At 42.7% G+C, this 25,897-nt stretch overlaps 2 protein-coding genes and 1 non-coding gene across 3 annotated transcripts; 1 reads left to right on the forward strand and 2 right to left on the reverse strand.

Moving 5' to 3' along the window:
- Positions 1 to 1,485: 1,485 nt before the first annotated feature.
- LOC128574086 (beta-defensin 119-like) lies at positions 1,486 to 17,203 on the reverse strand. The gene is made up of 2 exons (XM_053574723.1): positions 17,125 to 17,203; positions 1,486 to 1,679 (listed from the first exon to the last, which is right to left on the reverse strand). The coding sequence occupies exons 1-2, from the start codon at positions 17,180 to 17,182 to the stop codon at positions 1,486 to 1,488; spliced, it is 252 nt and encodes an 83-aa protein (XP_053430698.1). The 5' UTR covers positions 17,183 to 17,203.
- Positions 3,175 to 3,377, forward strand: LOC128574339 (small nucleolar RNA SNORA73 family). Its single transcript, XR_008376712.1, has one exon. It is a non-coding gene; the product is annotated as a small nucleolar RNA SNORA73 family (small nucleolar RNA).
- Positions 17,204 to 24,302: 7,099 nt separating the features above from the next.
- Positions 24,303 to 25,490, reverse strand: LOC128573297 (beta-defensin 121-like). Its single transcript, XM_053573381.1, has 2 exons — positions 25,433 to 25,490; positions 24,303 to 24,472 (listed from the first exon to the last, which is right to left on the reverse strand). Exons 1-2 carry the CDS (start codon positions 25,488 to 25,490, stop codon positions 24,303 to 24,305), a joined length of 228 nt encoding a protein of 75 aa, XP_053429356.1.
- Positions 25,491 to 25,897: the final 407 nt, after the last annotated feature.

Below are 25,897 nucleotides of genomic sequence, written 5' to 3' on the forward strand. Positions count from 1 at the left end.
CTTCCCAATAGGTATGTTGAGTTGAGTTATGTTAGTCCTGCCTCTTAATGGTAGCTTAAGTAGTCAATATCAAAACTCTAAAACTTTGCATCTGTAAGAGTAACTACGAAGACACGAAAGACTTTCTTTATAGAACAGTAAACACCTCGGGTGAAAGCATCCATTTTCCTACTCACTTTGGCCCTGAAGCCCTATTTTATTTCTCATCACAGGAAATTGACTGCCCCAGTTGTGAGCTATGGGGACTCATTTTTGGCCCAGTTACTTTAGAATCAGAAGAGAAGCTTTTGAAAAGCTGGCTCTGTAGGCCCATTTCTTTGACCAAGCCTTGATCACATATGGACATTCAAGGGCAGGGATGGCCCCTCAATTGTGAGCAAAAGGATGTCATTTGTCCACTTGATTCCTGAGAGCTTTATCTGTCTCCCTCTACTAGCATAAACATATCTTCATACTTTCTCTCCTTTTAGAGAGACCCATCCACAAAACTCTACCTCATTGTTACAAATCTTCTAATCTTGTTCTCTCTAAGTGTCCGAATAGCCACCCAACCCATTACCACTGTCCATGAATTACTATAGATCCCCACTTAGCCCATCCCCCTGCTGGAAGGATTCCCTTTTCAGGGCCACCTCTCCATCAGGCTGTAATGCACCACAAGGCCTGGTGCAAGATCTGGCCTTGCTTTTTCCTCCTTTGTTAACTAATCATAGTAATTCCTCATGACACCATTAGTGTGTGATGAAGGAGAGGCAATGAAATAGAAATGGGTACTATAGGCATCTAAGCCACCTCTTCCTGCAGTTTACACTTGCCAGAGAAAAGAAATAAAATATTAGTGGAGTAAAACATAAAAAGTAAAATTAGAATTTTACATTAAAAAAGCTAACATTGTTTGTAATTGGTGGCATAAGCCTCCTAGGTTTTCAGGAATTAAAGGACCTTAATAATCAAGAATAACAGCATACTACATTCAAATTCCTTCTGCAATGTGAACCACCAAACACACTCCTCAGCCTCACAGCATGAAATCAAGACAACTTATTTCACATTACAATAGCCCTACTGGTTCTTCCATGGAAGTTCTTCCATGAACTAAGACAAATGTGTCTCTGAGATCTCCACCTGCCACCCTAAGCACCTATCCCCCTGGTTCTGGTCCCCCCTCTAAGTCAAATGGCACAGATTAAGTCATAACCTGGCCTGAAACCTACAACCCTCCCTCACTGGACTCAAATACCTTCTCTGTCTATCCTCACTGGTTTGCCTCACTCCTCCCTAATTGTCACTCCAGATTTCCAGCCTTTTCTTGCACAAAGGTGAGTCCAGTATGGGACAGACATGGTACTACGCAAAATCTAATATCTTGCTGTGATTTCCAGTGGATGAAAGACAGACAAGGGTAGCAGGTACGCGAATTTTAATGAGGAGGCTTGACAAAACGTCTGGGTTCCCAGAGAGCTTGAGAATGGTGATCACTAGCATTCAAGGTATTCTTGGCCAGCGTTTCTCAGAGGCCCAGTCATAATTTTCCTCTATGCCAGAAACGCTTATCCTCATGTAGGCCTGGAGGCAGCATGGTTGATTACTTCTGCAATAGAAGTAGGGCTTTTCACTCTTCTTGCAAGATTTTCTACAGATTCCACTATTACCCATGCATCGAAGGGCGTGACGGCTGCCTGGTTAAAAACAAAATACCCACAAATAATTAATTTCTACTTAATAGCATAAATATGATGAGTCAAGGAGCATGGTAAAAACTTCAAGGGTGATAGTGACTTTCACTTCCAGAAAATAGAGTAAATGTATTTTCTCTAAGTACAGTTTAAAACCCTGGACAAGACACATAAAATCAATGTAAGAATACTCTGAAAGGTGAAATAAGAAATAAGAGGGCAAACCCAGCAGGGACCTCAGGACCTGAGGAATGACACAACCAGAAATTTCCTGGGTTTTCTTTTTGCCTCATTTATCTCAGACTTGTGATGGAGAAGCTGGCAATTTGTTTCTTGTTTTTTTTTTTTGTTTGTTTGTTTTTGATTTTTTTTTGTTTTTGAGACAGACTCTCTCTCACTCTGTCACCTTGGGTAGAGTGCTGTGATGTCATAGCCTCACAGCAACCTCAAATTCAAACCTGGCAATTTAGAAACATGAGAAAAAGGTTCCAAGAAAAGTCTATTCCCTCTGCTCGGCACCCGTAGCTCAGTGGGTAGGGCGCCGATCACATACACCAGGGCTGGTGGATTCGAACCCAGCCCAGGCCTGATAAAAACAACATTGCAAGTACAACAACAACAAAAATAGCCAGGCATTGTGGCAGGTGCCTGTAGTCCCAGCTACTTGGGCAGCTGAGGCAAAAGAATCGCTTAAGCCCAAGAGTTGGAGGTTGCTGTGAGCTGTGACGCCTCAGCACTCTATGGAGGGCAACATAATGAGACTGTGTCTCAAAAAAAAGTCTGTTCCCTCTGGTCAAAGGACCAAGAAAGGGGTAGCCAAGCAAGACAGAACATTTTAGACAATAATCACTCTGTTTTCAGTCAAAAGCCAGAGACAAAAACTACAGCCTCACTCACCTCTACCAAAATGACTGAGTCAAGAACCTAGACTTCTACCCTCTCCAAGCTGTAAGAAGGTGTAACTTCCAAGGATGGCACCAGAAAAACCCAAGGGGCAGCTTCAACTTCCCCTGCCTGGCAGGAAAAAGGCATCACTCAATCAAGTGGTACAGAGGAGGACTAGTGGAGAGTCAAGACTCTCATCCTGGCTACGCAGAAATGAAAAGCCCTTGCCCCACTCAGTCCATGTCAAGGGAAGACCCTAGACCCATGTGGCATTCCTGGAGGAGTGTCAGAAGAGGCAGGGTTACAAAGATCATTTAAACAGGAACAGAGACTCGGTGCCCGTAGCTCAGTGGTTAGGGCGCCGGCCACACACACCAGGGCTGGCAGGTTCAAATCCATCCCGGGCCAGCTAAACAACAATAACTACAACAAAAAAATAGCTGGGCATTGTGGTGGGCACCTGTACTCCCAGCTACTTGGGAGGCTGAGGAAAAAGAATCACTTAAACCCAAGAGTTTGTGGTTGCTGTGAGCTATGACACCACAGCACTCTACTGAAGGCAACATAGTGAGACTCTGTCTCAAAAAATAAAAAAATAAAATAAAATAAATATCCAACATGGATACCCTTGGAGGTCACTCTATCCAGGCTTTGTCCAAGTGGTATAGGGGGTCATAAGGCTTTGCCCCATGATATACAGTTCCTTTCCACAACATTGGAGATGAAGCTGGGCCTTGAGTCTGCACTTGCATATTCCTACACTTTCCGGAGTCCTATGGACAATGACTGGGGAGATAAACCATGCAGGAAACAGCCTTTTAGAGCACCCACGCTTGATCTTAACTCATTTTCAGCTTATTATTGATAGATAATGTCTTGTTTTGCAGAATTTGCTAATGATTCTAGTAACTCCTGGGGAAAGAACTGTACAGGGTGTCCATAAAGTTTGTGTGCAATTTGAAATAGTTTGACTTTAATCCCTGTTGACCTATGGCTTCACTAGAAGAGAAATAAAATTGTGTTCTTTGGGTGGTTGAACTAAAATCTACCACTGCCGTCCAAAGATGGTTTAGAACCCATTACAAGAAAGAAGCACCATAGGAATTCCATATCCAAGTGGATGAAAAAATTTAAAGAAATAGGTTCTGTCAATGATAAGCCACGGTCTGGTAGACCATATGGTAATGAAGAAACTGTAGAATCCGTAGAAGAAACCTTTGAGGCAAGTCCAAGAAGGTCATTAAGACAGGTATCCCTAGAGCTGAGGCTTCCAAAGTCTACTGTGCGGAAGATTCTGTGGACAAGACTTGACATGAAAACGTACAAAATTCAAGCGCATCAAATGTTAGAAGAGGATTATGCACGACTAACTTTCTGTCACCAGTTCAATGAAAAACTTGGCAGTGATGATGCATTTTTGAGTAATATAAAGTTCTCTGATGGAGCAACATTCCACCTTTGTGGTAAAGGTCAATCGGCATAATATTTGGGAAACTGAAAATCCACATGAGTCTGTTGAACATGAAAGAGATTCGCCCAAAGTTAATGTGTGTTCTGCTTTGGGCAAAAATCGAGTCATAGGGTCCTTCTTTTTTGAAGGGGGTGTTGTTGATGGCGATAGCTATTTAGAAATGCTGCAAAATTACTTTATTCATCAGCTTGAGGAATTGGGACTGACAGAGAATACAGTATTTCAACAAGATGATGTTCCTTGTTGCTTTGTTTTGCATGTTAGACAGTTCTGACAGTTTCTATGTGAGATATTCCCTAACAGATGGATTGGAAAAGGTGGACGACTTTCCTGGCCTCCACGTTCGCCAGATTTAACACCATTGGGTTTCTTTTTATGGGAACATGTGAAAGCTAATGTTTATTCAACCAAACCTTGCTGTTTAGAAGACTTGAAAGTTAGGATAACAGATGTGATTGCTGGTATTACTGAAAATCAGCTTGAAAATGTTTTCCGAGAACTACAGAATCATATCACCCTTTCTATTGGTAATGATGGTATACGTGTTGAAAATCAACAAAAACAATAAATGCTTCTTACCCTTTAAAAAAATAAACAGGAACAGAATCTCTAACATTGCATAGTTCCAAAAATGTCCAGGCTCCATCAAAAATTACTTATCATACTGAGTACTGGAATAACCAAATAGGAATTTGAATGAAAAAAAGACATAGCAACTGAACTTGAGATCTGTCCAAGTCGTGTCTATTAATAGTTCATTCCTTTGAATTCTGAATGCTACTCCATGGTACAGATGTACTAGTTTATTATTTAACTATTCACCTGTTGAGGGCCATTTTGCTCATTTCCAGGCTTGTTTTTGTTATTGTTTTGGACCATGTGATTCATTACTTAACAACCCCGCAAAAGGAAAGTTTTTAAAAATACAATATAGTTTGTAAATTAAAGAGGATCAATTTGATAATAGATGAAGTTTTTAGATATAACAATAAGAGACGGCACCTGTGGCTCAGTGGGTAGGGCATCAGCCCCATATAATGAGGGTGGTGGGTTCAAACTTGGCCCCGGCCAAACTGCAACAAAAAAATTGCCAGGTGTTGTGGCGGGCGCCTGTAGTCCCAGCTGCTCGGGAGGCTGAGGCAAGAGGATCGCCTAAGCCCAGGAGTTGGAGGCTGCTGCGAGCTGTGTGATACCATGGCACTCTACCTAGGGCAATAAAGTGAGACTCTGTCTTAAAAAAAGAAAAAGGATATAACAATAGGAAAATTTTTAAATACGATGGACAAAATAAAGAATGTTTTGTATACTTCCACTGCCAGTAATAATAAAATAGTGAATTGGAATAAAATCTGGCAGAAAATAGGTGGACAGATTTTTTTTTTTAATTTGTCAGAAGGCATCAAAAGAAAATAAGGTAACAGAGAATTAATGGGCCAAAATTCAGAAAACGTTAGGGAAGGCACTATTTTTAATCCTAGCTGTTTTAATGAGTATTACTGGTAGCTCACCATGGTCTTAATTTGCATTTCCCTAATGGCTGATGATGTTGAACATATTTTTCATGTGTTTATTTGCTATTTGTATATCTTCTTCACTAAAATCCTTTTTCATGTCTTTTGGCCATTTGTAATTAGATTATTTGGGTTTTACCATTGAGTTTTATGAGTTATTTCTATATTCTAGATACAAGTTCTTGTCAGATAGGTGGCTTGCAAACATTCTTAACCAGAGATGATTTGCCTTTTCAACCATCCTCTCCACCAGGTCTTTCACAAAGTGAAAGTTGTCCATTTTGGATAAATCCAATTTATCAATTTTATTTCTCTGATGGGCTGTTCTTTCATATTTAAGAACTCTTCACCAAGCCCTTCATCTGAGGGTTTTTCTGCTTTCTTCTAAAGGTTTTATATCTTTATGTTCTACATTTAAGTCTGTGATCCATTTTCAGTTAATTTTTGTGTAAGATGTAAGGTGTGAGGTTAAGGTGAAGGTTCTTTATTTTTTCCCTGTAGTCAGTGGCTCCAGCACCATTTCTTGAAAGGACATCTTTCTTTCATTGAATTGCCTTTGTATCGTTGCCACAAATCAGTCGGCTGTACTTGTGTGGGGCTATGTCTGAGCTATGTATATATCTCTCCACCAAAACCACAGTCTTGATTTCTATTGCTATGTAATGTCTTGAAATATGGTAGAATAATTCTTTTGACTTTATTGTTTTTCAGTCTTGTTTTAACTATTGTGTTCATTTGAAGATTTCTCTTCAGAAAAGGTGCAGACAGAATTATCTTGCCTATATCTACAAAAACTCTTACTGGGATTTTGGTAGGAATTGTATTAAATTGTATTAAATGTATATATATCAGTTTGAGGAAAATTAACATTTTTGCTAGTAAAGTCTTACCAAATATAAACATGTCATGTCTCTTCACTTATTTAGTTCTTACTTGATCTTTTTTACCAGTGTTCTATAGTTTTCAGCATAAAATTTCTGTACATATTCTGTTCAATGTATGCCTGAGTATTTCATTTGGGGGGAGTAATTTTAAGTGATACTGTAATTTTAATTTCAGTGTCCACATGTTCATTGGCATTATCTAGAAATGCAATTGACTTTTGTATGTTTATGTTGTATCCTGTGACCTTGCTGAACTTCTTTATTAATTTTAGGTGTTTTTTCTTTTGTGTTTGTTTTTCTATTGTTTTGCTTTTTGTCGATTCTTTGGGATTTTCTACAGAAACCATTATGACATTTGCAAATAGAGATACTTTTATTTCTTTCTTTCTAATATGTATAGATTTTATTTCCTTTTCTTGCCTTAGCACACTGGCTAGAAATACCCAGAATTAACAGGAAGAAACTATTAATACACACACCTTGGATGGCTCACAAGAGCATACTGCTGAGCAAAGAAAGCCAATTTCAAAAGCTCACACATGATTCATTTATACAACACTCTTAAAATGATAAAACCATAGAGATGTGAGAATGGATTAGTAGTTGCAAGGAATTCGGCATAGTGACAGAAGGTGGGGCCAGGGAGGAAAGCTGGTGTGACTTTAATGGAGTAACAGAAGGAAGGTCTTGGGCGGCGCCTGTGGCTCAGTCGGTAGGGCGCCGGCCCCATATACCGAGGGTGGCGGGTTCAAACCCAGCCCCGGCCAAACTGCACCCAAAAAATAGCCGGGCGTTGTGGCGGGCGCCTGTAGTCCCAGCTGCTCGGGAGGCTGAGGCAAGAGAATCGCTTAGGCCCAGGAGTTGGAGGTTGCTGTGAGCTGTGTGAGGCCACGGCACTCTACCGAGGGCCATAAAGTAAGACTCTGTCTCTACAAAAAAAAAAAAAAAAAAAGAAGAAGGAAGGTCTTGTTGGTGATGGAACTGCTCTGTAACTTGATCATGACGGTGGTTATATAAATTCACCTGTACTAAAATGGTATAGAAGTATATACATATAGTTGTGTCATATTATTTTTGTGAAGCCCTAAAGTAATAAATATTATACATAAGCAGGTGTCATGGCTCATGCCCATAACCCTAGCACTCTGGGAGGCTGAGGTAGGAAGATGACCTGAGCTTGGGAGTCTGAGATCAGCCTAAGTAAGAGCAAGACCCTATCTCTACTCAAAATAGAAAAATTAGCCAGGTATAGTGGTATATGCCTGTGGTCCCAGCTACTTGGGGGATAAGGCAGGAGGATCACTTGAGCCCAGGAGTCTGAGGTTGCCTTGAGCTATAATAATGCATTACACTCTACCCAGGATAACAGTGGGAGACTCTGTCTCAGAAAAAAAGAATTATAAATTTAAAACAAATTTAAACAAGTATACCCATATATCATACCAATGTTAGTTTCCCGGGTTTTATACCGTACTGTGGTTATATAAAATATAGCCACTGGGGGAAAAAGGATGAAGGGTACACAGGACCTCTTTCTTTTTCTTTCTCTTTTCTCTTTTTCTTCCTAATCACTTCAAAATAAAAAGTTAAAATATAAATAAAATGAAGTAACCTAAGGGACCATAAAGAGATTAAAGGGATGCAATCTAAAATCAAGAAACCCTGGGTTCCAATTCCAGCTCCCATTTTACTTGCGGTGCAGCCTTGGGCAAGTTTCTATACCTCTCTCTTCTGCCCTCCTCTATCTGTGCAATGTAGACTGCAAAAATACTTAACTCCAAGATTCTGAGGGTTAATGGCTCAATAAATGGAAAGCAATTTGGGACTGGCACACATAAGAAGTAAATAAATGGTAACTATTATTGTTACTGCTTTTACTATCATATAAAGTTTCTTTGCTGAAGGATTCATTTCTTCCTGGACTACACCGTGAATTCAATTCAAGAATACTTCTACGAGATTAGGGAGATAGAAGTCCCTCCAAGATAGCCAGAGGTGATTTGGGGTTTTTTGGGGTTTTTTACACATTCACACATAGGAACCGGAGACATGGTCTCCAGTCCATAATACGCATTCAAGAAATGATAGCCATTTGCATTATTATTATTCCCCCTTGGGATTAAGGTATCCAAAACAAAAATGATCCTTTGACTGAAAAAAATAAAAATTATGACCATTACCATTTGCTGAGTGTCCACAATGAACTACCTGACAAATGTTCATTGGGTCTTTCCTACAACCACCTGAAGCAGATGTCTCTTATTTCCTTTACTTGCACGATGAAATTGAGGCTCAGAGGGAAGCAGTGTCCTGGCAAAGGCCTCATAACTATTAGAGGCAGAGCAAGGACTCGAACACGGCTCAGTGTGACTCTAAGCCCTTACTCTTCCTCATGTGACACCCTGCCTCTCCAAGATTCAGGCTATGGCTAAGCAGCATGTGTTCATACGCTGAGGTCAGGGCCTCTGGACATCCATTATCCAGATCCACTGTCAGATCAATTGGATAATGACAGCTGGGGCCACGGCCCCCCTCTGGTCCTCAGTGTCAATCCAAACTTCTGAACCTGGCATTCAAAGACCTCTCACACGTTCCACAAATGGTTATCAGCACCAAATATTTGCCCAGCCTTGAACTTGACACAAGGTTCCTGGGGTCTCTTACGTCCAAATGGGCGTAATATGAAGTCTAGCATGAACCCCTACACACACTGTGATATCCTAAATGGCCTACTCCATTCCACTTTTACCAGAGAACATATGCTGCCTAAGCAAGGAGGAAGAGAAATAAGAAGGAAATACATTTTACTTCTTTGAAGCTTGGGCAAGAATAGAAAGTGGATTCCCAGTATTATATATGTAACTTAGATTATAGGTACTAGTGTATAGAGTAGAGGCTGCTCTGAGTGTCAGCTGCATCAGCAGACCTGCTTATCAGCCCCAGGAGAGGGTCAACCCAAGACTGGGTCAATGCCAAGTCTTCCCTGCTTTGAGGCTGTGGTGCTTCTATGGCTGCTGTGGCCACCCCCACCCCAGATGGGCCTGCTCTCTGCTGTCAATGTCTCCTTCACTCCTTATCACCCCTGGACCTGCAAGGGAAGAAAGGAGATTCTAGGAGGCTATGAGGATGAAAGCCACACCCTTTCTGTCATATCCTTTGGGGATAAGGTCCTTTTCCGTCTTCTGGAGGAGGAGGGCCAATTGTACATTTGAGAGGGTGGAGCCAGCAGATCACCAGCTCTCTGCTTCCCCCTGGAGAGAGGCCACTGCAGCCCAGAAAGAGGTTTCAGAGGTGTTCATACTAACTCCTAAGGCTTTCTTCAGGTGCTTTGTAGCTCCTAACACCCACCTGCTTATTGGAGCTATGTCACTCTGCACCAGCCCTCACTGAAGCACCCACGTCTACTTAATACCACCTTCCATGTTCCCTCAACCCTCTCACCAGAAGTCCTGCTCATTACTCCCAGCATTGTCTCAAACCTGTTCATAAACATAGGTCACTTTTCCCCTTTGAGCCTCAATTTCCCCATCTGTGGAATGAGAAGACAGGGAGAGGTAGCCTGAGACTCTAGCATTTTGAGGACTATTAAGAATGAAGGAAAGGGACTGGGTGTGATGGCTCACACCTGTAATCCCAGCACCTCCAGAGGCCAAGGCAGGAGGATCACTTTTAGCGAGGAATCCAGGATCAGCCTGGGCAACATACAGAGAATCTGTCTCTACAAAAGAAATCAGAATTAGCCAGGCGTGGTGGTGCACACCTGTAGTTCCAGCTACTTGGGAGGCTGAGGCAGGAAGATCTTTCGAGCCCAGAAGTTCCAGGTCACAGTGAGCTATGATCTTTCCACTGCCCTTCAGCCTGGGTTACAGAGCAAGATCCTGTCTCAAAAAAAAGAAAAAACGAAGGAAGAAAGTGTGGTGGGGAATTTGAAACCTTATCTCCCAAAGAAATAATCTGATAGGGGTTTTCAAAATAATCTGATAGGGCTTTTCAAACTCCAAGTCCAGAGACTCAGACATAACGTTACACGTCTTCTGAAAACTCTCCATGGCTCAAGATGGAGATCTTTAGCCTTTCCTCCCACCAGCATTCTCTCTCTCCCAGGTTTGTCTCCACATACCCAGCATTAATCACAGAGGAGGTTCTAAATGAATGTCATTTACCTAGTGAACAGATAATGATTCATAATGAAAGAATTTCAAATTGCGGCATGAATAGCTGTACATGGAGAGGTTAATGCAGAATCCCAAGTATTGAGGGATCCTTAGACCCTCCTAAAGCACCTCCAACACTGTGAAGCCTGTGTGTTTTGATAATAAACTAAAAGGAATACTAAGAGCCTACTTGAGCAACACCCAAGAACTCGTCTGCATCCTTTCACATCCGAGTTCCTAATGCAGTGGTCCTCTGCTCCCTCTAGCCCAGAAAGGATCCCACCCAGATTTCTAGTATCCATATTCAGGCATTTGAAATGCCCCCACCAAATCCATTCATTCTTTCACTCTTGAATCCATCATGCCTTTATTACTTCAATCATGAAACACTAGATGTTTACATAAAATATTGTCTCAGACCCTAAGGATTTCTAATACGTGTGTGTTTGGGGGGTTGGCAGAAAGGGGACCATGACTCAATAATTACACAATTAACATGATACGTATCATAACTTCTTAAGAGTGACAGTTGGCAAAGCCAACCAGAGCTCAGTTTGGAGAAAGAGAAGTGACCTACGCAGCTAAGATCAAAATTTCCACAGCCTGTAAAAAGCTAGTAAATAAAGAAACAAATATTGGGGCCGGTGCCTGTGGCTCAGTGAGTAGGGCGCCGGCCCCAGATACTGAGGGTGGTGGGTTCAAACCCGACCCCAGCCAAACTACAACAAAAAAATAGCTGGGCATTGTGGCGAGAACCTGTAGTCCCAGCTACTCAGGAGGCTGAGGCAAGAGAATAGCCTAAGCCCAGGAGTTGGAGGTTGCTGTGACCTGTGATGCCATGACACTCTACCAAGGGTGACAAAGTGAGACTCTGTCTCTAAAAAAAAGAACAGAAAAAGAAACAAATATTGAGTGCTGAGAAAAATTATCATTCAGGCTGAAACTGCATAGTTAGCTAGAATTTCTATTTTTTTCTTTTTTTTTGGTAACATAATTTATCATCTTTACCACTTTAAGTGTACAGTTCAGCGATAATAAATACATTGACTTTCTTTTATTTTCCCTTCACCCTGCCCTCTTCCCAGCCTCTGAGAACCACCAATCTATTTTCTATATTCATGAAATCCACTTTTGAAGCTCCCACATGTGAGTGAGAACATGCTTGGCTTATTTCACTTAACATAATGATCTCCATCAGTCCTGTCTATCTGCTGCAAATGCAAAGTTTCTTTAGTGAACAAGCATACATTTAAATACTTTCAGAAGTAAACCTACTGAGAGATTTGATTAGCAACTGGAGCTTCTTAAGAGTAACTACAAGACAAAGGAAACATTTCCTTGTACAAAGGAAACATTTCCTTGTACGAAGGCCTGAGAATCAAAATGAAACAGTAATAGATGTGGTGTGGGAAAATCAAATCATAGTGGATACTGAAGAAGTGAGTCACACCACAGTATAAAATGTCCAATTAAGACTGGTATCTCCGGGCGGTGCCTGTGGCTCAAGGAGTAGGGTGCTGATACTATATGCCGGAGGTGGCGGGTTCAAACCCAGCCCTGGCCAAAAACCACAAAAAAAAAAAAAAGACTGGTATCTCCAACTTGAAAATTGGAATTTGGAGAGAAATGCCCCCTGTTCCACATGCGGGTTGATTAAGATCAATCAAGAGTCCTCCTGGCTGATATTTTCCTACCTAAATACATGACATGCAGACTTGTAACATGACTGCTTTAAAATGTTTTCTAATGTTCATAGACTTAGAGTTTCTCTACTGCTCACATTTCATGAGAGTTTGATGGCCTTATGGGGCATTTTGCCATTATAACTAACATCATCATTTTTATCTTTCTGTTTTCAACTTATCTCTGCCTTCTATTTAAAAAACAAAAACAAAAACATAGGCACCAGAAGACACCATCCCAACAGAATTTAGACAATGGTACAGCGAACATTTCATAACAAAATTGAAATTCACTTTTCAAAAAAAGGCTACTGATCTCTCCTAAATCAGTGATGACTCTATAAGACAACAAGCATTTCTGCCTTAGGCCCCAGGAATACAAATCAACACACAAGACTGGACTAGGACAAGACTGTTATTTCACTAGGTAGAAACTGAAGAAAGTCTAAAGGAGGCAAGGAATGGTGTCATCTCAAGCCTCTCTACTGTCTCAACTTAAAAATCTTTTCTCTACTCCGGATCTCTGATTCAATTTCCCTGAGAAACAGTTCCTTTTTCATAGAATATTCAGAATCGAGTGAGAATCAAATGTCTCTTTACTCTGCAGCAGTTCAGTACCTGCTCAGTATTAAAGAAACAAGACAAATAACAAAGGGAAAAAAAAAACTCAGGACCCCTGCTCTGTCTTAATGCTGTGTGACTTTGGCTAATTCTATCACCTTTCTGGGCCTCACAGTAACACAAGGATAATTAGTAACACAAGGAAAATAAGAGGATTATTGTAAGAATAGAATGACACATAGCAAATGCCAATGAGAGCTCTTTTATTATTAAGAAATAGTGATGCCGTGTGAAGGCTTTCCTGGGTGGAGTGCCAACTGAGCTTTGAAGGATGAGACCAGTGTCTTCACAGACATGAGCCAATGCTGGGGATGAGCTGGAGGGGAGCCATGAACAAAGGCAATGTGAGGGGGCAGGAAGGGGTGGATGGATGGCTGCTGTGACTGAAGAGAAGACCTGTTAGGGGAGGACAGGAGGCATGAAGCTGGGCCATCGCGTGAAGGCCTTGAAGGCCCAGACCCTGGGCAGTGAGGAGCAAAGGAAACTCTCTAAGCAGGAGAGTGGCACAGTCACATGAATTTCCCAGAAAGAATCTCCGTTAATAGACATTAACACAGAAAAAACCTGGGTGCAGGGAAGCTGGCAAGAAAGCATTTTGGGTGGTCTCACCCCAGGCATCAGGGCACAGGTAGCTCCTGCGGGCAGCCTGAGATCAACACACAGACAGATATCAACACTGTGAAAATACAGATCACACAGCCCCTGCCTCTGTGGGGGCTTTGACATGAGCCGTGAACCTAAGCATCCATGAACAGATGAATGGATAAAGAAAGTGTGGTACCTGTACACAGTGGAATACTATTCAGCCATAAGAAAGAATGAAATCCTGTCATCATGGCAACATGGATGAGCTGGAGGACATTGTGTTAAATAAAATCAGTCAGCACAGAAAGCCAAATACCACTTGTTCTTTGTTTCTGGAAGCTAAAAAAGTTGATCTCACAGAAGTAGAGAGTAGAATTGTGGTTATGAGGCTGGAAAAGGAGGGAGAAGTTGGTTAAGGGGTACCAAATTTCAGCTGCACAGGAAAAATAAGTTCTAGTGTTCTAGAGCACTGTAGGTTGACCATAGTTAGTGATAATTTATTGTGTATTTCCAAATAGCTAGAAGAGAAGATTTTGAATGATACACAAAGAAATGATAAATGTTGGAGGGGACAGATATCCCCATTACCCTGATTTGACATACATTTCATACATGTATCAAAATATCTCTCTGTATCATAAATATATACAATTGTTATGTGTGGATTAAAAATAAACATTTTTTAAAGAGAAATGGGTTATAAGCCCAGAGAAGGATCCAAATACCAACATTTGCAGGTAGTAGGGCAAGATTGCAAATGAAGGCCATTATAACATATGTCTGAATATTTTTAAAAAGTTATGAATTGAGTTAATGAAAAAGATGAATAAAATAGATTCTCTTTTTATGAGATGCCCCCTCATAACAACCTGAAAGGTAAGATTTGCATTTATAATTCCCAGATGCCTCAGAGCACCATGCAGGAACACGGCAGCCCGAGGGCAGCCAGATCAACCCACAGCTCCCCTTTCTTCTCACCAAACCCTTGCGTGGCCCACACCCCCTCCAAACTGGAGCATCCTTGGCACTTCTCCTGCCTAAGGATGCACACTCAGTGGACCTCACCCTCCAGGGGTGGACCCTGGGGAGAGGCTGGTGCAGTCCCTGGAAGCAGACACAAGCAGGCAACCCCAGGACCCAGCTAATCAAAGCACAGGTGGGTATGTTCTCCTCGCCCCTAGCCACTTCTCATCCCCTGGAGAGGGACTTAACCAGCGGAATCCTAGACTAGGACCAAGATCTGGGGGTGGACGAGGGTGGGTCTCTCTTTCCAGAGTCTGAGAACAGATATATCAACTTGAGAACAAATTGTCTTCCCAGATCAGAGTGAACTCTTTCTGTCTCTATGTCATGCTTTACAAAACACTCAGTCCCTGATCTCGCTGCAGAGAACGCAGTTCCGAGGTGAATGACCGTGTTGGATAAATGAGTCCCAGAGCATAGAACTTGAGATAATAAAGCCTGAGAAACACCCAGGTCCTCTGGATTCACAATCAGGGAATGTTCCCCATGAGTTGCTCTTCTCCCTGGGTAAATTACCACTTGAGACAGGCTTCTGTCTCCCCCAGAGTCTACCATGGCTGAAAGGCACACAGCACATACTCCGTAAGCGCCAGGATAAATCAGTGACCCACAGCAGCATTATTTATTGAGGGCTTACTACGTACTGGGCACTGTACTCTGTGTTATCTCATTCCATTCTTACCATGATCCCGAGATGGGCTCTATATTATTCCAATTTTACAGATGGGGAAGATGAATTTCTGAGAGCTTTGTAGGCAGAGTCTGCCGGTGGCACATGGCAGAGTTGAGGTGAATAAATGAATACATAGATCAATGAAAGAATGTAAAACATGAATAGATTTATATATAAATGAGTAAATCCATGTGCTTTATGTTTTCTAGTTCTTCTACCACTTCTGACGTCTGGGACTGTGGTCTCCTGACCATCAGAAGGCATGTCACCTGACTTCTCCAGGAGCCCCAACCCATTTACTCCTAAGATGGACCAACTCTTCCCACCCAAGGATTCTCTTCCATAGGCATCTGCTATGCCTTTAAATCTCTCAGCCCATGCCATACGCTCCTCAGTCCACTCCTGACTCAATACATCTCCTGGGGTTGGTCAATGGGCAGCCACCTCCAAGACTGCATTCCTCACTCCACTGCTGTCACCTAGCGCTCAGAACTTCTCTCCACTACCTCTTAACCCCACCCTGCCAATCTCCCACCCTCATTCCTTTGGGATATCACTCCTTATGATCAACAGACACAAGAAACAAATTCATGCATTTTAATGGAATGTGGACACTAAGGAACCTGAAGGAAAGACATTTCTATCCGTGATTTCTACATTGTCTTCTCTTTTTTTTTTTGGCTGGAGTGGATGGACGAGAAGTAGTCTAGCCATGGATTCAATCAACTGTTACTGGTTGAATAGTTAAATAACGACTAGGGACACAGCACCGTTTACGATTCCGGCAGCGTAAGACACTATCTTCATCATCTTTGCACACCAACCGGCAGTGTCCATCCATCCAACACTCTACTTGGGGGCATAGGAACAGCCAGTAAGTAGATGCTAGTATCCCTAGTTGGAGCGCTAAGAGGATGCAGGAGGAGCAGGAGGACAGGCAAGAAGGAAAGAAAGCAGGTTGATTAGGTAATGCTGGACTCAGTCCCAGGAGAGAAGAGACCTTAAGAGAGAAGAGAATGGAGACAACGTCCCAGCTGGGAGCCCTGAAGTTTTCAGGAGAGCCTTTTTCAGACTTTCTACCCTCTATCTTCTTATCCTCCAACTTCCGCCTCCTTGCTTTGGGGTCAATTGATGCTAATGAATGACCCGTTTAGTGAAGCTTGAGAATGACCGGGAAAGAACAATGAATGCATGTATGTTAGGGAACAGAGGAGATTCGCTCCCATTACAACAGACCCAACTCCTTAGCGTGACTTGGCCCTGCCTAACTTAAACCCAACAAGCCACAACCCAACCCACTCTGCAATCCTCCTCGACCACATAGTCATTCCATTTAGACCACCCTAAATTAGAACTCCCAGTCTTATCCAACTCAATGCCCCAAGCCCCAACTCCAAACCAAATACAAATCTAATTGCATTACCAACCTCAATTCCCAGCAGCAACCCATTACCAATCTGAACTCAAACATTCTACACTGACCAGCACTGACTCCCAGCCTAATTCCCAGGCCCAGCTCCACTCAGCTCAAATCCCATTCGGTCTCCAACTCCACCCCAAGCCTTTAGGGAAGCCCAGTTCCTTACCTCCAGACCATCCTAATATTCCCTCTATCACTCCAACCCAAGGTTTTTCTCCCCTTCCCAGCTGACCCCCAGGCTACAGCCTAGTCTCCCATAGTCCTTAATGAGTCCCCAGCCTGCATCCAATCCTCCACCCCCTATGCCCTCTCCCAAGCTCCCACCAGAGTACGACTGCAGCTCCAAGGTGCCAGATGCTTTAAGTATCTATCATCCCACCACCACGGCAAAAAAGAATCAAGGAGAATTATTAACATGCGATGATCTCAAGGCTGCATAAAGGGAAGAAAGGCTTCAGATACTACCCACAGCAAGAGGGTAGGGAAAGAGACGAAGCCCTTAGCGAGGACCCCCGACCTCTGAAAGAGGCCCAAGTTACCTGACACCACTGGTTCTGTGACCAGAAGGATGGCAAGAAACAGGAAAAGAAGTTTCATGGCTGGCAGGACCAGAGAGAAGGAGGCGGCTGAGCTGCAGGGGATGGAAATAGAGTTGCCTTGCAGCAGTGAAGAGCCTCGCTTTTATCAGCAGGCTGTGGGCAGGGGATTTAGATGAGGTCAGTCAGGCCAAAGGACAGTATGTAGCAGATGTCTCAGCAAAGCACAAGATGAGAGTGTGGGAAACCAGCCAGCATCCGTGCCAGTAAAGAAACAAGCAAATTAAAGTCATTTGGCCTTCCGAGACTGACAAAGGAATCTATTAACACACAAATACATATCAAAAAACATTTAATTTAAAAATTACTTATTCTCAGCTTTCTAACAGAAAGATACACATGTGTATGTCTTTCTGAACCTTGAATTTGTCAACCTTGTTCCCACTCCAGGGCCTTGGAAGGTGTCCTTTGTTCTCCATGCAAAGCCCTTCCTTCGATCTTCCCATGGATGGCTCTGGCTCATCATTCCATTTCATTTCATAAGTCACCTCCTTGGAGAGGCTTTCCCTGGTCACCCCGGGTAATAATACCCCAACCACAGTCACTCTCAATGGTAATAATTTATTTTGTGATGTTCATAGATCAATCTGATTTTTTAAAGATTTTTTATTTTACATGCCTTGGCTTATAATCCCAATATTCATAATGTCGCCTGGTGTATTAAGGTATTAATTAACTTGTTTTAACAGACATCTCCCCATAACAATGATTCCAAAAGACAGACACTGATTTCTTTTTGATGTATGATCTGGGTGAGCGGTTAAGTATAGAAACTTCACAATTCATCTGGAAGTTTGGTTCCTTGTGGCTTGATGCTCTGTTGATCTCAACAGGCAGGTTCAGGTGATGATCCAAGAGCTGCTTCAGTTCCCACCATTACGTCCCTGTCCAGACATTGGGAATGAGAAGGGAGAAAAGAAAATGAACCACAGCACAGTTTAAGAACATTACTCAGAAGTCACATCCTTTGCTTCTACTCCTGACCATTGGTCAGAGCTCTGTCACACTGCCACACCTGGCTGCAAGGGACGCGGGAAATTTTTTTCTTTTTTATTCTCAGCAGTCATAGGTAGCTAAAATTCAGGGCTTGTCTTACTAAGAGGAAGGGGAGAATGGACACTGGAGGAGAGCTAGCAATCATTGACATACCTGGTATTAAATATTAAGTAATATTTAATGAATATTTATAGACTTAATAAATAACAAATATTATTTTAATAAATAATTATAGACAATAAATAACTTATACATCGGGTAAGGCTATGAGATGTGATATAGTGGGGAGGAACCCAAGTCTTCCAGACGGTAGAAAAAAATATTCGTACTGTGCTCCTCCAGCCAGACTGACCCCAGACAGACTTTAACAAGAGAGTATGAAGGGAGACGAAAAAAGAAAAGACTTCATTGAACACTGACTGCATCCTAAGCTGGAAGAATGAATTTTGGTTTCACATAGGCTTGCATTTGAGTGTTGTCCTTGACTCTTGCTACCTGTTGACTTGAGTAAGTTAAATTTTCTGAGTCTCCTGTGATAAAATATAGATCATAACTCTAGCTTTAATTAAACGGGATACCTTCTGTAAATTGCTTAGCAAAGTACTTGATGCATATTAGGTGCTGAATAATTACTAGCTATTGTTGTCATTTTAAATTCTTGTTATTCTTGTCATCATCTTATTTATCCTTATTTTGTTCTCAAAACAATACTGAGAACTGGGAATCACAAACTTCCAGCTCATATATAACAAAAATCTACACTTAGGCAGTGTTCAAGGGCTTCCTAAGTGAGGAAAAGAGCAGAGAAAAGAAAGCTCATTTCCACTGAGGAAGGTCAAGAGAGTGAGCAGGAGACAGCTGAGGCTGTGAAATTATAGAAGGGGACAGGAGGGAGAAGTGACTGCATTGTCATTTGGGGCCTTATGGCCATGTTCAGGGCTTTGGAACCCACCCTGTAAGCAATGGGGGATTGGAAGATCTCTTAGGGAGGATGATGATGACCTGGTCAGACTTTTTTATTTACCTAAAAGCATCTCTGTGACAGCCTGTGTTGAAGATAACTGCCGTAGTTCAGGCAAGAGAGGGAAGATTAGTAAGGAGGCTGATTCCAATTCCCAGGAGAATGACGAGGCCTGCATTGTAGCTGAGAGAGCACAAACATCACTGAAGGCTGGAACAGCAGAGAAGCCTCTTCCCCGCAGCTGTGGAAGTAACCATAGGACCCACCTAATCAGCACTGACTTTCCGCTAGGTCTGGTGACAGGTGTTTGACATGCATCGTCTCATTTCATCCTCACAACAATCAGAAAGAGTTTTCCCCCATTGCACTGATGAGAAAACTAAAATTCAGAAGAGTGAACGTTTTACCCAAATGTTTGAATGGGGAAATCCAGGACTTGAACCCAGTCCTGGCTGGCTTCCAAATATGATGCTCCTCATCATGACCTTGTCCCCTAGTGTGTCTTCAGATTTGGTTGGGGCAGCAAAGGGAGGAGACCAGTGGGAAAGAAGCCTCTAGTGATTCTCACCTAGAAGAATTTGAGGGGTCTCTGCAGTGAGAAAGTGGGGATGACATCAGTGAAATATTTGTGGCCTTCATTTTTATAACAGCTTTACTGAAATATAGTTTATATTCCATAAAACTTACTATTAAGTGGGCAATTCTAGGATTTTTAGTAAAAATACAGTACAACTACGGTCCAATTGTAGAGCTTTTCCAACACCCCCCAAATATCCCTCAGACCTATTTATTGTCACTGCCCATTCCCACCCCCAGCCATGATGGAATTGATATTCATAAAAATATCATCAGCTGGCTCGGCGTCTGTAGCTCAGCAGCCAGGGTGCCAGCCACATACACCAGAGCTGGCGGGTTTGATTTCAGCCCAGGTCTGCCAAACAACAATGACAATTACAACCCCCAAAAAATAGCCAGCCGTTGTGGCGGGTGCCTGTAGTCCCAGCTACTTGGAAGGCTGAGGCAAGAGAATCGCTTAAGCCCAAGAGTTTGAGTTTGCTGTGAGCTGTGACGCCACAGCACTCTACTGAGGGTGACATAGTGAGACTCTGTCTCAAATATATATATGCTTATTACACAGCTGAAATATATATATATATATATAATCTGGGATTAACACTTACAAGGGACGGGCGGCGCCTGTGGCTCAGTCGGTAAGGCGCCGGCCCCATATACCAAGGGTGGCGGGTTCAAGCCCAGCCCCGGCCAAACTGCAACCAAAAAATAGCCGGGCGTTGTGGCGGGTGCCTGTAGTCCCAGCTGCTCGGGAGGCTGAGGCAAGAGAATCGCTTAAGCCCAGGAGTTGGAGATTGCTGTGAGCTGTGTGAGGCCACGGCACTCTACCGAGGGCCATAAAGTGAGACTCTGTCTCTACAAAAAAAAAAAACACTTACAAGGGACATTTATAAGGGGGAAACTGTGGCTCAGCAAGGTGAAAAGACTGAACAGGCCCACGGAGAGGATCAGGATCAAACCCAGGACTCTCTCCAAAGGGGCTCAGACCAAGGAGAAGGTCCTGGGGAAATGTGTTTATTAAGATGTGGGAGACATAAGCATTTTTTTAAGCTGATAGGAAATACAATGTATAATTGGAGATGGAGAAAATACAAAGAAAGAGAGGGAGCTGTTGATGAAGAAAAATCCATGTGAATAAGAAGAGGAAAGAGTCGGGCGGTGCCTGTAGCTCAGTGAGTAGGGCGCCGGCCCCATAGGCCGAGGGTGGCAGGTTCAAACCCAGCCCCGGCCAAACGGCAACAAAAAAATAGCCGGGCGTTGTGGCGGGCGCCTGTAGTCCCAGCTGCTCGGGAGGCTGAGGCAAGAGAATCGCGTAAGCCCAAGAGTTAGAGGTTGCTGTGAGCCGTGTGAGGCCACGGCACTCTACCCGAGGGCGGTACAGTGAGACTCTTGTCTCTACAAAAAAAAAAAGAAGAGGAAAGAGTCAAAAAATCACATGGAAACACTGGATTTTCTTTTCTCTTAACAATTTTTTTATTAAATCATAACTGTGTACATTAATGCATTTATGGGGTACAATGTGCTGATTTATATACAATGTTTGCTTACATCAAACATAGCCTTCACCTCACTTACTTAATTATTGTGTTAGGACATTTATACTGTACTCTTAACAGATTTGACATGTACCCTTGCAATATGCACCATAGGTGAGGTGCCCTCCCATTACCCTCCCTCCACCCAGCCTTCCCCCACCCCTTCCTTCCGCTTCCCTCACCCTCCTCTTTCCACCTTCATCTCGGGCTATAGTTGTATTTTGTCTTTTGTATGAAAGTGTGGGTGATTATATATTGGTTTCATAATAGTACTGAGAACATTGGATACTTTTTCTTCCATTCTTGAGATACTTTACTAAGAAGAATATGTTCCAGCTCCATCCATGTAATCATGAAAGAGGTAAAGTCTCCATCTCTTTTCAAGGCTGCATAATAATTGTCAAGTCATGGATGAAGCCCACATGCCCATGGACCCATGAATGGATTAATAAACTGTGATATATATATACCATGGAAACACTGGATTTTAACAAAGAAACATCTTCTCTTTTGAAAGGAAGGAGATTTTTCTAGAATGACTGAAACTAAAGTAATTCCATCTTGATTGCTAATCCGTGATGTTGACTTCTGATCCCAGGAAGGAGAAATAAAATGGAGAATTTATCTTAGCAAACGAGCCCCAGTGATGTCCAACATCCAGGGGCCATAAGGAATTGGGGGTTATGGGGGTAGAGCTCAGGATCCCAAGCAACAGAGTTTGGTAACAGCAGTGTCTGCACTAGATGGGGTCTGTAGAATGACTTCTCACTGTGGCTCTATGAACCCTACCACCTTGGTTCCTACCCATTTCCTAAGCCTGGCTCTGGTCATTCTCTCAACTGCCAGTCAAAAGATTTCCTTTTCTAAAATCCCTAATTGATGCAGTGACCACGGGCAAGTTGTTTAACCAATTTGGGGATAACAATGCTGGCTCACTTGCTGTGACCTGTAAGTGATACAAACTACCCGTCCAGGGCTTAACATGCTGCCTGGTAGGTAGCAACTGCTCAATCCATTTGAGTCGCAATTTATTTGTTTTGAGGTGAAAATGGAAAGGCCGGCCTCTACTACCTCAGTGAAAGCGAATCCAGGTTCCTGTGCTGGGTGGGGGAACTGGGGCTTGGAGAAAATGGGTAAGGTCTAGAGAAGCCACTGTGGGACAGAGGGCTCCTAGGCTGGGACCTGTGAGCATGTCTCAGGGCACTAGCAAGGCACGGGCCAAAAAGAAAGTCAGAAAATCTAAAGGATCCCCTTTAATTTCAGCATACAGGAAGGTTTTTTCTTATTTCACAGGAGTAAAATTTTATTTCAGAGTTGTATGTTGTTTTATTTTGAATTCCACTGGGCAGCATTGTAAATGTCTTGGTGTTTAAGGTCACTAAGGGTATGTGTGAGGACTGGGTATGCAAGGGAACTGACAAGGAAGAGGGCATTTGGGAGGCTGTGGGAGTAGAGGGGACGCTACCCAGCAGTGAGATGAACATGCTGAGCATTCGGTTGGGCCCAAGACTGTCCAAATTACCATGTGACCTTGGGCATGTTATTTGACATCTGCAGGGCTCAGTATTGAAAGAGACAACACAGAAGGCTATATTCTGGTATTAGTCTCCTGGCTGTATTACCTCATAAAGGTTACTTAGCCTCTCAGAACCTCAGTTTCCTTAGCTATAAAATGGGGGTAGTTAATAATGCTTCATAGGGTTTATGCCAGGGTTAAATGAATGAATACAGATAAAGCACTTGAATAATACTTAATGACTACAATATAAATACCTGCTGTTATTATTATACTAGACCAGAAGTTCTCAACCTGGAGATTCCAGGCCTTTTCTCACTACAGAGCTTTCCAATATTTCATAAACCACTTTAGGAATCCCTGTATGTGCAGAACTGCCCAGGGAGCACTGTGATGATTTAGGAACATGGCCTTGACTGAAAAAAGAGAAATTGAAAAATATTATTCAATTGCTATGAAGCATTTACATTTGGGTATCTGGGTTTATGTTTGTGCTTATGTGTATATGTACAAATGTGTGTATATACACATAAGGTGCTCTGATTTTATGATATATATATAGTTTGTATGTGTTATTTATAAGTATTTTACACAATTCAGTACTTGAAGGTGTACATATACATATACGTCGGGTCATTTGTATATCAAAGTGTTTTGGTGCATGAATGTGTGTTTGTTCTTAATACCTCTGTGCACTTGTGTCTGTTCTCCGATCTTCAAATGTCATAGCCTAGAGCTCTGTCCACTTCAGTCCCTTTGTTCCCCTCAGGCCTCTACATTCTGTGACTTTGGACTATGACAGTTGCACAGTGATTCTTTGTTAAACCAGGAGATCTGGGCCAAGGCCAAAGAAACTGGCCAAAGGGAGTGTGGGGAGCATCGTGGCCACTAAGCCAAAGCCACTTGGGGAGAAGAGGCAGGAGTTGGGGGATGAGGCAAGCCTTAGTCAGAAAGCCAACTTGCCCTGTGATCGCTGCATGGTATCGCCAAGCCTGGAACAGTCTGTAGCCTCAGGCTTTGTAAGGCCTCCCACACGGGTACAGCCCAACCTGGCCAGTTCTGAAGGCCAGGCACCACCCACTCCCTCAAATCTATGCAGTTGCATTTTTAAGACTTTGAGAGTCCACCCACCTCCTGCAGCCTGAATCCTACAATGGGGAGGGCAGGGAACTACCAGTTATGAAGTTCCCAAGAAAGGTCTCACACAGTCCAAGTACATTAACCTTATCTAATTTATTCCTACTACTAACCTATTAGGTTCATAATACAAGGTCAAAGAAACAGAAATCATAAAATCACAGACTTTTGTGGATATCTTTCACTTCTCCACACCATCCTCTCACTTTCTCAGAGAGGTAGAAAATGTCCATGTTGTTCCTAATGCATACACACGCCCGCACACACATGCACACCTTCCTTATTTACTTGTCTCTAAGTATAACTAGGTAGAACTGTCAAACAGAAACAGGGCACAGCCAGAAATGATTTAATAAGACTGTGGGATCCAATGATGTTGAGACTCAAAGTTGGAAGGGAGGTGTCAGACTGCAGAAGTAAATCCCAGGCTTCCTTTGTTTGAGAAGTCTAATTTCATAGGTACATACTTGGGATCCACGCAGCACTTTGACTGATTTTTGCACAGTATGTAGAATTCTTCCTTCCCTTTACACGTTGTTCTGCACCTGCCTAACTTACGCCAACACTTCATGACTGAAAGCAAAAAGGAAAGAAGGGATAGGGTCAGTCTTGAAAGAAGGCAGAGGGCTATGGAAGGGAAGCTAAAGCACAGTCACAAGAAAGTAGGAAAGGAAATAAGATCTGTGGGAGAAAAGCCCTTACAAGTTATCCCCTAGGTTTAGGGGAAATTCTAGGTCACTTTCCATTCTTTCTCCACTGTGTCCACTGCCACCATCCCCAAAGTCCTCCCCACTTCATAGCATGGAGCCTCCATTGCAGCTTCCACTCATTGGCCAGCTCCTAGAAAGAGGCAAGAGATGCCCCTCCCTCCAGGGTTTATCTTTCCCATATTACAAAGTACCCAGGTGCCCCGTATTAATTATCCAGCTTTTCCCTTTGATCTTTGGTATCCTCTCTGGCCATATCAATGAAAGGTGACAGGAATCTGAAGTCAAACTATTTGAACATTCATGAGTCTTCTAGGGCATCTGTAAAACTCCTAAGACATCACACTGGAACTTTCCACTCATCTTTATCAGTCAAGGGAATTAGAAACAGCTTTTCTGGGAAACCCAGAACCTGACATAGCCCAGATGAAAAAATGGAATAAAAATCCTCAAACAATCATAAATTTAAAAAACATTTTCACATAGGCAACAATAGATTAAAACTGAAATCCTCCCAATAAATATTTTTAGAAAATCCCCCCTTTCCTCTATATTCCATACCCAAGTCTCTCTCTTTGTTCCAGGTTGTCATGTCCAACTTTTCCAGAGCCAATCAGAGAGAAGATCAGAGTGGCCAAGTTATGGGTGCGGGAAAGATCAATTGGTACCAGAGAACTCAAACTTCCCCTAGACCAGAGAGACCATTCAAAGGCCTCCATGGAACCTGCCAGGTCATCTTCCCAGCCCAAGTTGTCAGAGCCCCTGGAGTTGCCTGAACACGCATCAGGTCACCAACTCACGTTCCCTTGAGAGAGATTCTGGTTACCTGGGGTGACCTGGGCCAGGAGCAGGGTAATAGTCAAAACCAGGAGAAGGAGCTTCATGAATGATAGGAGCTCAGGGAGGGATGGGAAGCTTCTATACTGGTAAGACTGGCAGAGGATTCCATGCTGGGCAGACCAGATTGGTATTTATTGCCCTTAGGAGCATGGTAGAGCCATGATCAGTGAACCAGAAAGGGAACAGTCATTTGAGATCAAACAGGCAGGCAATAGACAGGCAATCAGACAGGCAATCAACCAACCATTCTAATTGAAGAGGCAGGGAGAGGGATAAAGGAAGTTAATAAAGAGAGGATACAACCTTGCCTTTGAAGAGTTTTATAACACAGCTGGGGAGCCAAGAAGGGGAATATATTGTTAGTATTAATTCATTTCTGACTAATAAGGAAAAAAGAGGGAAACACCAAGTAAGACAGAAAAGGATTGGTAATTCCGCAAGACTTGGGTTC

This window comes from Nycticebus coucang, chromosome 21, assembly GCF_027406575.1.
Source record: "Nycticebus coucang isolate mNycCou1 chromosome 21, mNycCou1.pri, whole genome shotgun sequence".
NCBI lineage: Eukaryota > Metazoa > Chordata > Mammalia > Primates > Lorisidae > Nycticebus > Nycticebus coucang.

What these genes read in the sequence shown, in the direction of transcription:
- LOC128574086 (XM_053574723.1), bottom strand. Translation starts at nt 17,182, where the DNA reads ATGAAACTTCTTTTCCTGTTTCTTGCCATCCTTCTGGTCACAGAACCA. An exon ending in CACAGAACCAGTGGTGTCAG is followed by an intron (nt 1,680 to 17,124) that starts GTAACTTGGGCC and finishes GTTTTTAACCAG; the next exon opens with GCAGCCGTCACGCCCTTCGA.
- LOC128573297 (XM_053573381.1), bottom strand. Translation starts at nt 25,490, where the DNA reads ATGAAGCTCCTTCTCCTGGTTTTGACTATTACCCTGCTCCTGGCCCAG. An exon ending in CCTGGCCCAGGTCACCCCAG is followed by an intron (nt 24,473 to 25,432) that starts GTAACCAGAATC and finishes TTTTGCTTTCAG; the next exon opens with TCATGAAGTGTTGGCGTAAG.